Here is an 18,527-nt window from a genome sequence, read left to right on the forward strand (position 1 = left end):
AAAAGTCGCAATGGGTCTCATTTTTTGATACCTGAACCTGGAAGTGCATTTTTGAATAAAAAAGTCTTCAAATGTTTTCTCTGTTGGTGTTTCTAATCGCCTCCATTAGCTGAAAATCATTTGAACAGAAATGAAGACTTAAAAAAATAAAAAGTCAGCTTGTTTTTAATTTATGGGCTCTTAAGTGTCTGTACATGACAGCTGGATGATATATAAGTACATTATAGGGAACCCAGTTACTGAAATAAATGAGCTTTTCAATGATATTATAGAATATGATAGAAACAGCGCCTCCTGTAGTGCAATAGTTGCAAATTCACCTGCCTGTGAAGTGACATTAATAGTACTTTCCAAAAATAGTAAAATGATGTAAAAGGAGCATAAAAAACTCCCGTATATTTACTTTTTAAAAGGGTAAAACATCAACCAATCCCTCATAAATGACTAACCAGCTTATTTGATGTTTCCACCTGTATTTTAATGATTCTCTTTGACCCTGAGCTCCTGGTCTTTGAAGTCGGACGCTCACAGATCCACAGAGTCCGGATTCAAGGCCGGACTCCATTTGGAAGAAAGAACATGGCAAAATTAAAAGATAACTTTCAACAAATCTGTCAGGGGTATGAATGATTCAGGGCTTAAAAGGCCATGCTAAATGTGTGAGCAATAACATGAGGGCAACGTCACAAAGTGATTTTGAAGCTGTGGCGGTAAATGGATGCAACCTTTCTCAAGGCCTCCTCTAACCAAGAGTTGAATGAAAATGCCTCTGTCAGTCTGTCCCTTCCATCAACAACATTCATTGTGTTTTGAGATTGAGATTTTCTGATCTCATCTTTTCAATCAACTGTTCCAGAACATCGTGCAGGTAAGGAGTCCTGAACACAAAAGAAGTCAGAGATTCATGTTTGGTCTGGTTTCAGGTTTTCCTCTCAAAAACCCCCCACAAAAAAAAACAAACTGTTCTTTGTGAGGTAAGTGAAAAGCACACACCTTAACGCCTGGCTTTGTAAAACGTTCCCCACATGGTAGTTGTGTTTTTAAGCCTCTCATTGCTCAACATCTTCATTGTTCGTTGTGATTTATGTTTTGTGCTCTAACTCCTGGAACCGTCAAATTATTATGCATAAAAATATATTCATCTATATGTCGCTGAGTCTCACACACACACATGCACAAACACACAGAAACTGAAGGGAAATGTAGAGAGAGCAGGAAAACCAGCAGGCATGTTTTTGGACAGATGAACCCATGGGACATCTTAACAATAAATATTTCAGATTTTAACACTTATTTACCTTTAATCAAAACAGTTGCAGAAAAAGCAATAAGAGGATTAACACTAACTACTTCTCATCAAATTCATCATCATCATCACCAACCAAATCCTCTTGATAGAATCTACTTGGTAAAAGTAATGCAGCTGTAAAGCACTTTATATATTCACACACTGACAGGCGATCTGAGCAGATCCAGCTCTGACTTTCCATTCTGTGAAAAACACATATTGAGCAGATTAAACAGAAACACATTTATTAAGCAGCCAAATATTAATTCAGTGATTCACTCCCTGGAGTTTGTGAAGGACAAGCTGACACTAGACCTGTCACGATAAATTCAGCTGGACGACAAATCGTTCTCGAAATTATCGCAATAAACGACAACATTGTTTGTTTGGAGACAAATGAAGCATAATTTTGTACAGAACGCTTAACAGTGGAAATGGACAATATTTTAAATATTCCAAAAGACACATTAACAAAAAAGGGAAATAAAACACACACACAACCAAAACCATCAATGAAATGGATTATGAAATCTCTGTAAACAAAATTGCTGTTTATATTTTGCCCAAATATAAACATAATCAAGAAAGAAAAAAAAGCAAACAGAAATTTCAAGCTGGTGACATTTTGTGATCATAACTATCGACTGTATTCTTCTCCGTTATTCAAGCAAACACTTTCCATTATAAAGAAGAGGATTGTCTCGTAGGATTAATTTGATGCGTTAGTCTGTGATTCATCAGCATCTCATACAATAAAGATCCATGTTGGTGAATATAGTAAGTAAAGCTTAACACAGATTTAGACCCAACAGTGTTTTTTGTTTTTCTTCAAGGCGAATTGAGGAAATGAACATGAAAAGACCTTCCTGGATCAGAAGAGAGATTTAGTGAGAAAAGAGAAACTTGGAGAGTAAAACCTCAAACCTTTGAACATTTTTCGAAATCAAAGCTGGGCAAAGTCTCCAGCGGTGACGACACCGCCGTCTGGTGCAGACAACTTCCAGTTACCCAACGCAGGGCTGTGGTTTCTTGTTTATCTTGGCTTATCAACGCTGATGCTGTTGGGAAAACTAAGTAAAAAAAAAAAAAAAAAGGGTGACCAAAGCTGACGAAACTGAAACTCGAATAAGACGACACCAACACTGGAAGTCAGGGCTGCTTTAGATTCTCTTCCGCAAACTGAGAAGTTTTCAAGTTATTTTGTTCTAATTGGACACAAAACAGCTGAAACGTTTTTCCTTTAATGTGCAGAGAAATAATCCTCTGTTAATAAACAGATGCTTTGTGCAAAACCAATCGATTCCCACAATTACTGGAAAAATATAACTATTAGTTTGTACTTTTCTTTTTCAAATTATTCAGTCTAGCAAGTTTTATTTTAAATCAATGGTTTTCTGTTACCTGTATGATATGAAAATAAGGCAACATTTTCACTATTTCTCTTTAAAACTGGAAAAACAAGAGATCATTTTAGTCAGGCAGATGTGCCAATGCAACAGATTATCTGCCAGATTAAATCAGTACAATATCAACCCTGGTATCAGTGTAAATTATTTCTATTGATAAATGACATGAGAGATTACTTTCGCTTTTTTTCATTTTTACTTTCTTCATATTCAGAAGGTTGCGTCCTGTCATGTCTCTCTGCCTATAGACAATTTGGGAAAGCCCAGATGATGATGTCAAAACTTTGGAAGCTTCTGACGGGTCTTTTTCCCCCCGGATAGGTTGACACAAAATTTAAGTTTGAAGGAGGAACACCTTAGACACACTGCTTCCTTTTGTGAAATCATGGTGAAATCTAAAGAAATATCAGCAAGAGAACTGCTGACCTCCACAAGTCAAGGCTCATCTTTTTCTAGACTTTCAAAACGTTCATCTGCTATCAATTATTCGAGAACCAATGAACCAATAACAATGAAAAGCCAGATTATAGTCTGAGCATACACACATGGCTAAAGAGCTCAACTTTTGAAGACAAATCCTGTTTGTCCAGGACAATTTCTAAGTATTTAGCTGACATGACCGTGATTACATTTGGGGGAAAAAAATGAAGCAGCACGCAAGTTCAAAAACACCATCCTGGCTGAAATACGGGGGTGGCAGGCAGCATCATGTTGTGGGGCCGTATTGCTGCAGGAGGAACTGGTGCACTTCATGAAACAGATGACATCACAAGGAAGGAACTTTATGTGGAAATATTGAAGCAGCATCTACAGACATCAGACAGGAAGACAGTGACCCGGAGCATGCAGTAGCTACCAAGTGGCTTAAGGACCCAGTCAGTGTTTTGGTGTGACCATCGCAAACTCCTGGTCTCGGCTTGAGAGATTTTGTGGGCAGATCTGTAGATGTGTGTGTGTGTGTGAGGAAGGCGGCCTACCAACCTGACCCGGTTCCACTGGTTCCGTCAGGGAGAATGGACCAGAACTCCAGTCATCTGTTGGCAGAAACTTGAGGAAAGAAATACAAAGCATTTGACCAAAGTCACAAAGTTTAAAAGGCACGTTCTGATTCTGAAGGCATTAATAAATAAATCTGATGCATTATAGTTGCAATTTTTAGCGAATAGAAATTCAAACAACTGAAAAAAGAGAAGTTTGGTCCAACTTAACTTCAGAGAGAGAAGCATGCTTTGACTGCCTCAAGTAACAGGAAGCTAAATAGTACGGTTTCCAAATAGTAAGGAAATGAATAAAAATGTCTAATAAATCTCATTATTCTGCCAGTTAGCAAATCAAAATAATGTCTGCAATGTTGACATAAAACAGAAAAACTTCAGTGGCTTAATGCTAAACAGTGTGACTCTTCAGAGTGTGAATGAACATCTGGTTTTAGATTTAAATACAAACTGGCAGTAAATTTAGTTTTCTGTTTCTACATATTCACGTAAACGTGGCTAAACTCCATTAGTGACTTGATTTGAACCGTTTGCTTGTGACCAGATGATACCAAAATTAGGGAGGGACCGGTCCCTAATTTTGGAGATATCGGTATCAGATATCGATATCTGAGGTTTAGTATCGGCCGATGCTGATCTGATACAGAAAAACAGCAGAATTTATTTGAAACTTTCTTCTTCAAACACAGACATACATGCCCTGGATTACAAATTCAGTTGACTGAAATACACCAACAGCTTCACAAGCTTGGTCAAACATGTAAAAACAACTTTAATTTGTTCAGTCGGTGCAATTAGGAGTAGAACAGCCAACGTAAGACAAATGAGCCTTTTGTGAAGGAGTCTGACGAGTGTGTTTGAAAAAAATAAAACAATAAAAAGAGGAACAAATGGAACAATCACACTGTTTTTAAAAGATCCCATTTTATTTGTGGATATGAATCTGGGAAGTAGTTTACAACCTTATCGCGACATGCAGTGACCATAAAAACTCATCACGAAGATGCTAAACGGTGGAAGAATACAACAAGAGCACGCTGGTTGGCAGTCGTGTGTTTTTTCACAGTGATTGATAGCACAAACGTTTCGACAAATCGCTCAGAGAATTCTGTCTGGGGCTGGTTCTGACACAGAACAATCAAGCTTATACAAAAAAACAAACAAAACCATAAATCAAATGTACAAATAAAGGAAGGAGGGGGATCCAATCCAAGGCGAGTAGGATTCTGTGTGTAGCTTTGCTGCGGTTCCGTCCACAGAGCAACCGTAAAAATCAGAGCGTTGGCACGGTCACGCGGCAGGAAGCTCATCCAGAGGAAGCACTGTACCATTTTGAGGAGATCTCGCAAATATCACAACACACACGAGCAAGTGTGTGTGCCGTTTCCAGGTCGCCTCTCATACCGAGCCGGAGCAAATCCAAACACCAGCTGTACCGGCCCGGCGTTTAAAGTCTGTTATTCAGAACAAATTCACCATTTTCATCATTTTGCTGCGTCACAATTCATCACTGTCCAGTGAAAAGTTGCCCCGTCGCCAGAAAATGTTGAGTCACGCAGGAGGAGGACATGCTGCTATTGTTCCAGTCCTCTGGGGGGGAAGAAGGAGATGCTTTGAAAGCAACCGCAACAGGAAACCAAGAATCTTTTTAATTTTTTTTACTCCTCTATGCCATAAAAAGGTAATTAAACAGATAAAAAAAAACTGTACAAAGTAAAAGAATCTCTGATAAGGCACATTTTTTATGAGTCAAAAAGCCTTGAGTTTGTTTTTTTTTTTGTTTTTTTTTCTCCTTCCAGCTTTCGTTTACACGAACAGGCCCGTTTTTACACGTAGGCACCCAGCGCGGCGTGAAACTCTGTGAGGCACTGAACGAGCTGCTGAAACTTTGGCCGCTCCTCTGGATCCAGAGCCCAGCAACAAGCCATGACGGCAAACCTGCCAAACGAGAGAGAGGAGAAAAGACAAAAAAAAAAAAAAAAATAAAGCACACAGTTCAGGCAAACACATACACACATCGCTGAGGACAACGCTTCCTGTGAGTAGAGGTGGGTAGTAGCCCAGCCATTGTTTTTGGAAGAAACGGCATCTCAGAAATGTTGATTATGAGCTAATAATCTTTGAAATAAAGTTACAAGTGGAAGTCGTGACACTGGACAGATTTCTGCTGGATCAAACCAAAGTGTGGGAGTTATCTTACGACAAAAGCTGCATTTGCATTGTAAACATGCGCAAAAATTTTGTCGGAAAAAACAACTTTACAATTGCAGTTTTTCCATTAAATAAACACAATGAAAATCACAAATCAAGTTTATTCTGAATTGTCACTGTAACAATTAACACTAATATTTTTGCCTAAAGAAGCTGCAGGTCCAAGACTTTCAGGGTGTTTGTCTTTCTGCCAGGCGCACTTAGAGACTGACATTGTTGCCCATTTTTGCTTTGCAGATTTCCATTTGGATTTAAGTCTGGACCGTTCTTTGACTGTATGTTTAAAATGTATCTGCTGTAACATAAACCTCCACCTCAGTTTAAAGTTTTTGCAGCTTCTAGAAGTTTTTCCCCACAGTTTCCTTGTATTTAGCTCCAACCATCTTGCCGTCAGCTTCCCTGTAACTAAAAAAAAAAAAAGAAGCAAAAACTAAAACAAACTGCCACAGCATGATGCTGACACTACCAAGTTTTGTTGCAGATTGAGGATAACTTAGTTTCTTTATTTTACATTTATGTCTTCATTGAAGACTATGACATGAACACGACTGTCTGGTGGGGCCACAGTGGTGGCCAGCATATTTTGAAGAGGGGCCATGGCCCCTCCCTGCCCACCTCTTGAGGACGCCACTGCTTAGACCTGCTTCCACATGGTTGCAGTTTGCCCTTGTGCTACCCTGTGCTTCTTAGTTGCTTTGCTAGTTTAGCAGCAATTAAAAAAAAAAAATAATAAAAACTTTAATTTTTCAGATAATTTATTAAAAGTTTTTCAAATGTTTTTGAAATGAAAGCCCTGCTCCTCCAGGATTTCACAATTGCTTCTGAGATTTTTTGCAGTCAAAATGAGATTTTGTGGTTCTACTCAAGAAACATTTGCAAGGAATTTTGCAATCATTTCAGAATCTAGATATGGAAAAAACCCCCAAAAAAAACAGTATAGATTCTTTAAAAAAAACTAACTCAATTTTTGTCACTTACTATTTTTGAGGAACATAGACCATAACTTGACCTCAAGTAAATCTCAGGACGCATTATAACAGAAGTGACGAATACTACAGGTTGGAGTTTGCATAACTTAAATCCAATGTTTTTCACTATTTTTGTGGAAATTTCACACGCGTATCTGCAAAAAAAACAAATCATGGAATTCTGAAATTTTTTTGAAGGGACAGAGTAGCAGGATCTTAAGAAACTTTGGTTGGGGTCTAAAAAAAATCTCTCCAAACATATATATTTTCCTTCCAGCTCACAATTGTGCACAATTTTGTGTTTGTCTAGCTAGTAAAATCCAAATCACATCCACTGAGATTTGCGGTTGAAACGTGACAAAAGGCCGCAGGGGTGTGAACGCTCATCAAGGCACTGACTTTGAGCGCTTCCTTGTTCTAGCCAATCATCAAGCTTGTCTTTCCTGGCGACTAGCGACGGGGCACCAGATTTTCAGCTGAGAAAAACTCTCGTTCTCATCCATCAGTGTGAAGCCGATGACCTCGTCACGGACTCAGTATTGAGGAAACAGCCCATAAATAACAACGCAGCGGTGGGCACCGGCTGCTCCCTGTGCTTGACAGTTGCAGGATGTTGATAAGGTTTGCATCGCCCTGCGCTGGCAGCGACTCAGCGTCTCGGTTTAATTCGGCCCCGCTGTAGCACAAACACTGTTTGAACAGCAGCACGCTTCTTTTGTCGAAAGCTTGTAAGAACAAGCCTGGCTGCAGCTGAACACACACGCTTCGCTGCAGGTGTCAGCTAACTGTTGGTTATGAGTTTATGGAGATTCCTCGTCCTGAAGGAACCCAACGGTAGCTTCATGTTGGTCTTGGACTGAAATTTGTTTTTGTTTCACAAAGTATGGTACATTTGACAACGGTTTCTGGAACTATTTATTGCCTAAGACATGTTTGGCTTATTGACGTTGCGGACGTGACGATAAGACAGGTCATCGCCGAGGAGCCGGTGCGTCATGACGATCTGCGTAACAATGCGCCTGAGACGGCCCGGGCCTGTTGAGATTCCACATGCAGCAGACCTCCGAACGTAACCTGGGGAATCTGGCACCATGCTGTCAAACTGGAACCAGCATGAATCAGAGCCGTTTGTCCAGAACATCACACATACTGGACAGAGACGGAGGGCTTAAAGGGGCTGGATTTATTTATAGTGCCATTTTATAGCACAATAAAATAACTATGTTAACTTCAGCTGTTAAAAAGATGCTACATATGCCAAATATGACTTAAAAATATTAAAGGGAGAATAGAGTGAAAAAACTAAAAAGGTGTGTGTGGTTGGGGGGTTTAATGGATTATTTTTTATAATATCCATTCATTCAGATGGTCATTTTGAGCAAACAATATGACCAGAGTTAAAAGTAGCAGCACAAGAGAGTAATTTGTATTAGCAGAGATGGCTCATAACTAATGATGTAATCTGGGACACGCCACAATGGAATATTATATTGAGTTGTGTTAGCAGGTCATAAAATCATCAAGCTGTCATAAAGCCACTGTCTTTAGTCAGAGGCTTCTACAGATTAGCTGCAACACTGACTGCTACAGAGATACCTCCTGCCCACAGCATCACCATCCACGACAACCTGTTTGAAGATCATATGAGTTCCGACATTTAATTTCCATTTGGGATAAACAAAGAATTTCTGAATTTAACTGAATATTGTGAATATCTGAATGAATCAGTTTTACACCAGAAAAAGTCCTAAATGAAAGACTGTTACATAAACAGTACTTTTAAAGCTGCATCAGAAACAGGTTTGTTCTGCCTTTTGGAGTTTGATTGTGATTAAATTGAGGTGCTTTTAGTTTTTAGTTTCCTGTCTCAGATTTTCCATTTCTAAATATTTAGCAATATTAATATTAAGAGCTTCAGTTTGTTTATTTCTGTCATGCTAGAGAGGGTACTTTAAACATACTTTGCATCTTGGTTAAGGTATGATAAATAGATTTTGTAGGTGAACTCTCAAAATAGTCTTTCAAACAACAGTAACACAGATGTAGTTTGAGGTGCAGAGTTTCCTGTAAAACCTCAATTAACGAATCAATCCATCAATCTATCAACTCACAGTTCGTCTGGACAGTTGATGGGCTGTGCTATTCTGTAGCCGTCCTTTAGGTAGGCCGACATCTCGAAAGGGTCGATGTCGACGTAGGGGGTCTGGCCCAACGTCATGAGCTCCCACAGCGTCACTCCGAAGGCCCACTGCAGACACACACAACATGATTACAAAACCGCTAAGCTCCAGTCAACACAAGCTGTCGGCCTCCATATGTTTTCACTTTAAAGGATAAACATCGGCATTTGTTTAACGGACGCTGAAAACCGGCGGTGCCCTGTTGTGTTTTTAAATAAGAGGGCATGAACAATACGAGGAAATTATGTCCAAAATGTCCTTGGAATACAAATCGCCACTGCCAGTTTTTGTTGAGGGATGGAAAGTTTAAACTGCAGGCCAGCTGTTGTGAGAAGGGACACAGAGTGATTGGGCTACTGTTGCTTTTTGTGCTGAGCTTTTCAGAGACTATAAATAAACAAAATGTCCATCAAAACAAAACTAAAGTCACTTCACTAGTCATTGCTGGTTATGCTCAATAAAACTACTGAGATTGTAGCTCCTGGAACTGAGAAAATGCTGTCTTTTAGGCTGAGGTTGTTTTTCTTTTTTTTTATTAACATGGCCTTTATGGCTTACACCCAGGGTGGTATGTTCTACACTGGCGGCGCAAAAACTGAATCATTTTCTTTCAATGATTCAGTTTTATATCACAATCATGTATACACTTAATGAACATTCTTTTCCTGAACTGGTTGTTGTTCCCAATAAAACTTTGTTCTCAACCAACTTAAAATATTGCCTTTTTCATACTTTTGCAGTTTTATCATATTTTTTTTACCCGTTAGAAAAATGACTGGTTCGAAACAGGACACCGATTTCTACTGACTGTACCAAAGTTATTCTTATTGTTAGGGATACCAGCTGCCATGTATACTTATTTTCTTCTTTCCTCTCTCGCCTGTGCTTCCATCACTCTGTGACTTGTAGCATTTTAGGAAATTATGCTGGTGTGACTCTGTCAAACTACGACCTGTTTAAACTGCAAGTTTATAACACTTCGTGACAGGGGTGCACCAATCACCCACCAGCGATTCTGCGATTTGCCGATTTTCACATGTGAAGCTGATCTTCTTTAACTTGGCAAAGATTTAAAAATCAACCTCTTCTGCTCTGGCAGTTAATAATTGTGACCCCACTGTTGCCAACTCAGCAACTTTCTTGCTATATTGAGCAAAATTTCAGACAAAAGAAATTGGCATCGTTCAAAGTCGGAACCAGCAGGTTGTGCTTTTTAAAAGATTGGTAATCGGCCAGAAAACTGCAATCGATGCCCCCCTCCTTCATGACATATATTAGAACACAACTACTGCACTCTAAACAGTCCTTAGCGATATCGGGGTCTCTGTCGGCTTTACCTTCTCAAAAGTCAACCACCCATAAAATTGCCCTAAAGCAAGATAAACGCAAAAAAGCTAGCTAGCAGTGGCTCAGTGGATGTAGCAAATTGTAGAACCAGGACCTGTTTGATGTAACATATGTGATACATGAGTTTTTGAGACCTCCAAATGAGCAGTGTGACATTTTTTTCCCTACAAGACTGCCATGGCAAAGGACTGGGACACATGCGGTTTCAGCAGGAAAACTTAGCTAATTTTAGAAGGTTAAGGTAAGAAAAATAAATTGTTTTGGGGTGAACTATCAATAGGAACACTTACTGAGTTGATGCAATGTAAAATTACTTAGTATTTTATCATAATTATTTTGTAAAACTGTGTTGAAAAGTGATGTATCAAATTTGATACAATGGGTCAGTTAACTCAAAAAATCAGTCAATTGTCTTTTTTATTGTACTTCATGTATTTTACATCATGTCAAGCAATGTACAGTCGTTTTTCATATAAACTAATGACATGTTTGCATGTTAATAATTTGGTACATTTATAGTTTAAAAATATATATGCAACTTGCACCTTTTGCTTATTTTCATTGAAAACTGACCAATTCAAAGATAAAATTAACACTGTTTTTTGTGCTTGTGTGTTCTTTTAGATGGCAAAGACATACACTGTTGAAGATATTCTGAACAGCTAGGGGGAGGATGAGGATGGACTCCTGCAAGGATTAAGGAACACCCAGATAGCGGAGATGATGAAGAAGAGGAACACCCAGATAAGGATGATGATGATGATGAAGCACCAGAAATCCCAAAGGACAAAACACCAAAGCAGTCGGGAAAGAGCAAAGTGAAAAGGAAAGAGTATAGCTGGAAAAAAACCGTTTGAAGCCCTGTTTGTTGAGTTTGTGGAAACTGTTGAGAAATACTCTGAAGAGGGGCTTGACTTCAGGGTCACTGGATTTCAGAGTAAACCAGGAAAACAACATCATTGTGAGATGGTATGACAACAAAGCTGTGAACCTGCTCTCTTCTTTTGTTGGTGTTTAACCACTGGGCAGTGTGAAGTGTTGGGGTCGAAAAGCCGAAACCCACATAATGGTTCCCAGACCGGCCATTGTTGACACTTACAACAGCTCCCTGCGAGCAAGGTACATTGACCTTCTTGATATGCTTTCTGCACTGTACAAGTCCAGCTTCAAATCCCAAAGATGGTACATCTACATTTGGTGGCACACCATCACAGTGGCAGTAATCAATGCATGGATCCGCTACAGAAGAGACCTGGAGAAACTGCATCCCAGGCAGAAAGACCTGCCCCTGCGAAGGTTTCAGGCCTCTGTTGCCACTGCCCTCACAAGTGCACGAAAGGTCAAAATGTGACAGACCTTTGTCCTCTCCGGAAGCAACGCCAACCCCTCCTAGGAGGAGGAAAACCACTGAGTTGCCCCCTGATGTGCGAAAGGATGGCCTCAATCATTTCCCAACATGGGGAACCCGACAGAGATGCAAGCACTGTGTGGACCACTTTGCCCATGTGTTCTGTGAAAAATGCAGAGTGCATCTTTGTCTGAACAAGGTCAGAAACTGTTTCCAAGCCTATCATAATGTAAAATTAAAAGGTTGTGAGCCACTATATGTATAGAAAATAACTGAAAAGCTATGTTCTCGAGACTGCCACCCTGCCAGTTCCATTGGTGGATTTGTTATTGCTGCATTGTTGTAGCACTTTTTATGTTTATCTGAGTTATTTGTGTTTTATGTTTTTGTTTGTTCAAGAAAAATCATCTTTGAGCATTGTGACCTGATGTATCAAATATGATACAAAATGAAACTCATATATGGAAAATAATTGAAATTTTTTTTTTTTGTTTGTTCAGAGGGACCAATAAAGGCTCCAGTTTCAAAGAATTGGGCTTTACAGGGTTAAGAAGAGTTAAGATAAAATATAAAATGTAAATATAAAATCAGCACCAAAAAAAAGTCAAGTTGTACAAGATGGTTTAGAATACTCCTTCAGAGCGCGGTGATGACATACACCATAAAGCCTGCTCTTACATCACTGCTTACGGCCACTGCAAACATTTCCAGCAAGTTCTTAACACTATGGCAGTAACTCTGTCATCGCATCCATCTTCCAATGTGTTGTGTGAAACCCAGTGGTGTAAAGGTACAGAGAATGTACTGGATGTGTGTAACTGATGCAGAGGGACTTGTAAGGACTTCCCCAGAAGCTCAGCTGCTTGGTAAAGCTGAGCTTCTATAAACTGTAAGCGCCATGGAGCAGCATGACCATAAGAGGAATGTTGAAGGATGGAAGTGAGCATCTGGCTGGAGTGAAAGTCTCTGTGGATCTGCTAAGTGTTGCTACTTACCATCTTTAAACAGGAAGGAGGGGAGCACCAGAAACACATGGTGGGCTCTTTCTGCGCCTCCCTTCCCCTTTTTTAAAGCCATGAGCAACTATCAAAAGAATGCCCAGAACACAATTGATCCCGTTTCCTGGATGGGTCCTCAAAGCCTCACGCTTCTTGAAAATAAACTAAAACCCTCATGACAGGAAACGCTATACCTGCCGGTGGATTTCTTACCACGTCACTGGCGCTGGAAAAGTCGTTGTTGAGCAGGCTTTCCAGGGCCATCCAGCGGACGGGACGGTTCTCGTTATCCCCCAGACAGTGGTAATCCATCGGAAATAGATCCCTAGCGAGGGCGTTGTCCGTGATCTTCACCTGCATGTTGTCGTCAATCCTGTCAGGGGGCAGAAAGGGAGGGAATAGGCATTCCCCGACCCAAAAAACAAACAAAAGTGGAGCATACTGGGAATCAGCAAGGACAATTGTTGCCACTTACACGCAGTTCCGAGCAGCGAGGTCTTTGTGGATGACCTCCCTGCGAGCAAGGTAGCTCATTCCGCACGTGATCTGGATGGCCATGTAAACCAGGTCCTGCTGAGAGATGGCCTGACGGGAAATGGGAGAAGCACAGAGTGACAACGAGCAGCTGAGAGGGAGATGAAGGAACTCAAGAGGGAGAACGAAGCACAGCTGATGGGACTTTAATGTGGTGGAACATATGACGTGTATGGAACTTCCTGTGTTTCCTTTGCAATGGGTCAAAGATGAGCGCCACATGCATGTTGAGACTGCTCCAGTTAATATTTCAAAATGTTTCAAAAGCATGTCTCGGCACATAATTATTGTGTATGTGTTTTTGTATTCAGATTACCCTAAATAAGCATTTCCCTTAATGATCTGCAACCTTAGTAGGGAGGTCCATGAGACTGACACATGTAGTGACCTGGTCTCATGGACTGTGGCAGCCCAGTCACACTTTCTGCAGACAGCTCTTTCAGAACTCATTAAGCTTCAGAAATGAACAAGTTCTTGCATATTCTGCTTTAAAATCTAGCTTTGGGTCACTGTAATATCTCAGATGAATATCTCCCTGAAATATTTGGGTTTGAAAAAGACAAAACAAACCAGCACAGCTTATCTGTCTTAATGACTAACAAACGTGACATGGCACGATTTCCTAAATTCCTAGTCAGATTAAGAAAGACAGAACGAGGAGATTAAGAATAAGAGTGAAAAAATATGTGATCCACTCATTATTCTGTTGCAAAGTTAATGGATCTTTTTTTGATACTTAAGACTTTTAACTTTTTTTGGTTTTATGAAATTGTAGAGATACAAACCAGCAACTTTTTTTTTTACTGAAAAACACGTTCTTTAAGCTAAATAAAGTGTTTTCAAACATTTTATAAATGGACAAAAAAGGTTAGAAAATGCCACACCGTTCTTTTATTTAGACAAACACCAGACACCCCTTTACAGGTAAACAATAATGTTCTTTTCTACTTTGTTTCATTCTGATCAAGCACTTTTAATTTTTTTGTTGAACCTGTTCAAGGTTTCTTGAACAGGTGAAAAGAAAATAATTCACCATAATATTATCTAGCGATTTTAATCAGTAAAGAAAAATTTACTTGGAGATTTTGAGGAATATTGCAAAAACATTTCAACACCACTGACTGGAGAACTCAATTTTGCTGTTTTTACTTCTTCTGTTTCTGAGAAATTGCAGAAATTGTTTTCTTCTGTTTTTTTTTTTTGCACTATGCTACTTGTGAAGTGCATGGGTGTGTTTGTTCCTTTAACATGCATGACTGTCCACCACAGCTGAGAAGATGATGACTCCTTCAAAGAAACTCAGTAATGACAACGCCACATGTCCAAGGGTGCAGTTCTATTTTCATGTAGTACAATTAAATGAATCCTTGGCTCAGAAATGCATATATACACACACATAGTGCATTTTCCTTGATGTCCTATCAGAATACACAAGGGAGTGTGAGATGAAACCAAAATAAATCATACCTAACCAAAAAAAAAAAAAAAAAAAAGAAAACTCAAACAGCCCACAAAGACGAGTGAAATATTAGCTACTAAGGGTAGCCAATCAACATTTAGTTTAAATACCTGCTTTGGTTGAATAGTTTAAAAGTTACCAGTTTGATTTAAATTGTGCCTTTAAATGAAACAAGTTAAATTAGAAACTTTCTTGTTTAAGTCCTGGAATGCTAGATAGAAAAGGACTTAAATAAAAAACCGTTTCAGAAACAAGGTTTCTTAAACTGTTTAAAGGCAGTAATCTTAATCTTCTGCGTTTTGTTGCAGTAAAAATCTCAACGAAATCATAATTTGGTCACTGAGCAAAGTTATTTAATATAGTCTTAAACAGGAAGGTTTATTGCGATTTTATGTCCGACAGTGAGAATAAAAATGTTATAAGTTACACATAACATTTAGTTTAAATGATAAATGGCATAGGGTGAAGACAGGGTCAACCGTCAAACTAGTGAAAGTTTATAGTTTTGTATAGAAGGAAAAACAAAAGAAGTGCAGAAAACTGTATCTGTCTCCTTTAGGTGCCAAAAGCACACAGTGAAATGAGAGAGCAAATGTATGTGTTGCTTGAACCTTCACAAAGGGCTTTTGATTAATGCAAACAGATGGCAAGCTTCATCTTGTGATTGCAAAATGTTTGCTAAAACTGTATTATGGAGCTGATTGAGTGCTTGGATCTGAGCTGGACATTTGCCAACTGGATCAGAGTCACAGGTTTGGCTACACAAAAGCCTGACTGTACGAACGCAGTGAAAATCTCTGCCCCCGAGCTTTAAGGCTATATAAACAGTGTTTGTGATAAAGGTGTGAACAGTAGTTTCTGTCGCTGCTACTTTTGTGGTGATTGCTGCAGAAACACAAACATGCTTTTCAGTCTTGACACTTGGATGGAGCCTGAAACGTCTAATTTAGGAGCTTTTATCATATCAGATGTGTCAGTGTGCTGGAGGGTTTGTATAGTTCTGGATGTTTCATTATAATTTAGTTGCGACTTTTTTTTTTGACTAATGCAGTTGTTTTTTTGCTTTGCTTTTAGAGTTAGTTTGCTAGTTTTTATTGTTTAAATATTGTCTAGTACAAGTTTAGTTTATGTTATATCTGCAGGAGCAGATTTAGATTTTTCAGACTGTCAATCCAATTCTATAAAAAAATGCTTAAATTACATGTTGTTGCAACTCATATTCTTATTGAAGAATTTCAATAGCTGGGTTAATATAGACCTGTAGCAGTCTGTATTACAGCAATTGTGAAGAAGCCTCTGACTGAAGGCACACTGTTTTTACTTTTGATTACATTTTTTTGGTGAGGAATTCAAAAAAGTCAACGTATTGTCCTGCCATTATGAGTACAAAGATTTGTTAATGAATACTCAACAAAAGAAAAATTTGAAATTATTAGCCAAAAAATGAGCATCTGTTTATTGTTGTTGTTGACTATTGTTCTCTGTTAGCGTAATATCACTCGGTAACGCCTTTTCTAGCATTCCAGGCAACAAAATGAATTACAAAAGTATGGATAAATCATGCTGGGATCGTGTCGAGCCAATATCTATATCAGCCATTAACCAAATCTGAGATGTTTGTATCGCACTGTGAGGTGAAAAATCGTATTGCAAGACCCATACGTATTTTTTTCAGTTTGGTTAGGAATAATAACCTTGGTGTGGAGTCATGCACGACTTGTACTTACTTCCACATATCATCATCATTATTTCAAGCAGCTTAAAGCTGCTGTGAACAAACGCCTCACCTGAGGGTTGTTAGCCTCAGCTAGCTTGCACTGGCGTAGGAAGAGCTTGAGGTTGCCCCAGGCCATGAAGGGCAGCAGCACCATGGGCTTCTCTCCCTCCTCTGTACACACGTGACATATTGGGAGCAAGTTTCTAAAGAAAGGTAGAACAATGGAGACAGTGAATAACTCAGCAGATTTACTGCGAGTGTGGAGGAACGATAGATAAAAAAACAACACTGCCAACTGAGGTCATCCAAACCATTGAAGGGGTGGACGTGTTGGGGAAATTATGAATGTGCTGACCGCTAATGCAACAAAGAGGAAGCACAGAAGGAACATGAAAGCATCTTAGTGAGAAACATGTAAGCTTGTAAAATATTGAAGCTGCTATAAGCCGAGTCAGTGGAGAAGGAAATAAGAAAATGACCAGCAGGAATAAAACGTCCAACTCCTCATTTTATGGGTTTTGTGTTATGCTTTTGTTGCCGTTAGGTTTTTTTAAATTATTTATTCTCAAATGTTGTGGCAAAGTATGAGGAAAAGGTCAACACTCCGCACCCTTCTGACACCATAAATGGTCCGCACCCTTCTGACACCATCAGAAGGGTGCGGAGTGTAAGAACAGCGGTGTTCCTCCACCAGCCTTAAAACAAACAGATGACCACAGGAAGTGAACTGAAACTGTGTTGCTAGAAAATGTTTTACTGATAAGAATACATATAGCCTAACACTGGGTCTTCAGTAGGTTTCACCAAGTCAGATTTCAGACTTTTAAAGACCTTTATAAGATTATTGTGAATGAAATTTAAGACTTGTGGAGGGAATGGTTGATTTCTGCAGAGCCAAAGAAAAAAGCTCTTGGCTTTTTTGTTTTACCTTTTCTAAAAAATACTTTGCAGTCATTATCTGATCTTTATGGGAGGATTTACTGGGATGTCAACTCACTGGCAGAATAGCAGCTGTCGTCAATGTTTTCTCCTTTTGAATAATTGTTCTATTTACTTTATTGCTATTGCACAAAGAAACATCAGTGAATTTGACAATGAAATGTCATAGTTTGGCTACCGGAGTACACAGAAGAAAATACTGAGAATCTATAAGTGTGACAATAATACATATGTACAAATGATTTCTGATGCAGGACAGCAAAAAAAAAATGCTCTAAAACGCGTGTACTTGCCTTTTCCACATAACTGTAAATAACGACAATAACAAAAGCAAAGTTTTTTACAAGCACAAAGTGAAATTGGATTCACTTCATATTTTTGCACATATATGGTAACCTTATGATTATTTTTTTTTTTTTACTTTAGCAAAAACATTAAAACTCCTCCTGGCTGCTCCTACTTACCTATGATGAAGTCCTCTAAGTTTACAACTTTCTGTGAGCATCATGGTCACCTGCACCTCTGAGGCATGATCTGAGAAAGAACCAGACAAAAAAAAGGAAACATCAAGTCATCTGTAAAGAGAATTACAGCAGTGAAAAAAAACTTTATTTTAATAAATGTATCCGTTCTGTTGCAGAAAGGATACAGTTCTTGTAATGGGAAACTTCAGAGGGAAGCTGACCTGTGCCAGGTTTTAATCAGTGTCTGCAGCTTTGGCTTCGCCTGGTACTTATTGTTCCCTTCCCAAGGGGTACATGAGACGGAAGCAAGAATTTTTTAACAAAGTCATAACTGGTAGTGGGGATATTGTTCACAAAGTGGTATCCACCCCACTCTGAGTAAACACTAGAGAACGGAGAGGTCAAGAGGAAGCTGGTAGAGAAAGCTGACACATGCCGCTGACAAAGAAGCTGTTCGGAGCACCAGCCCTCTCTCAGTCATGCAAACTTGCAGCATGAAAATGACTTCAGAGTCTTTTACTGTCCAGCCGGACTCTTCATTTATTGGACTGGATGCAGATCTGGTTTCTGCTGAATCCGTTAGGTTCGCAGCGGCTAATTCTGTCCCGATACTGCGTCGGGTGTGCAGCGGATCCCCAGGATTTGCTCGTAAAGAAGACAAGACGTTAAACGC

The 18,527-nt window shown here is 39.3% G+C and overlaps 1 protein-coding gene across 2 annotated transcripts in view; it reads right to left on the reverse strand.

Annotated features, from left to right (window-relative positions):
• Positions 1–4,594: 4,594 nt before the first annotated feature.
• Positions 4,595–18,527, reverse strand: part of ryk (receptor like tyrosine kinase) — a 39,146-nt gene continuing 25,213 nt past the window's right edge. For both annotated transcript variants that reach the window (XM_055054146.1, XM_055054138.1), the window contains 6 exons: positions 17,855–17,924; positions 16,522–16,654; positions 13,217–13,326; positions 12,955–13,114; positions 8,980–9,116; positions 4,595–5,627 (listed from right to left, as the gene is read on the reverse strand). In XM_055054146.1, coding sequence (XP_054910121.1) covers positions 5,516–5,627; positions 8,980–9,116; positions 12,955–13,114; positions 13,217–13,326; positions 16,522–16,654; positions 17,855–17,924 — 722 coding nt within the window. In that variant the 3' untranslated portion in view covers positions 4,595–5,515. The remainder of the gene's footprint in view (positions 5,628–8,979; positions 9,117–12,954; positions 13,115–13,216; positions 13,327–16,521; positions 16,655–17,854; positions 17,925–18,527) is intronic.

The sequence above is a fragment of the Poeciliopsis prolifica genome, unplaced genomic scaffold (assembly GCF_027474105.1).
Source record: "Poeciliopsis prolifica strain line A6 unplaced genomic scaffold, Auburn_PproV2 SCAFFOLD002, whole genome shotgun sequence".
NCBI lineage: Eukaryota > Metazoa > Chordata > Actinopteri > Cyprinodontiformes > Poeciliidae > Poeciliopsis > Poeciliopsis prolifica.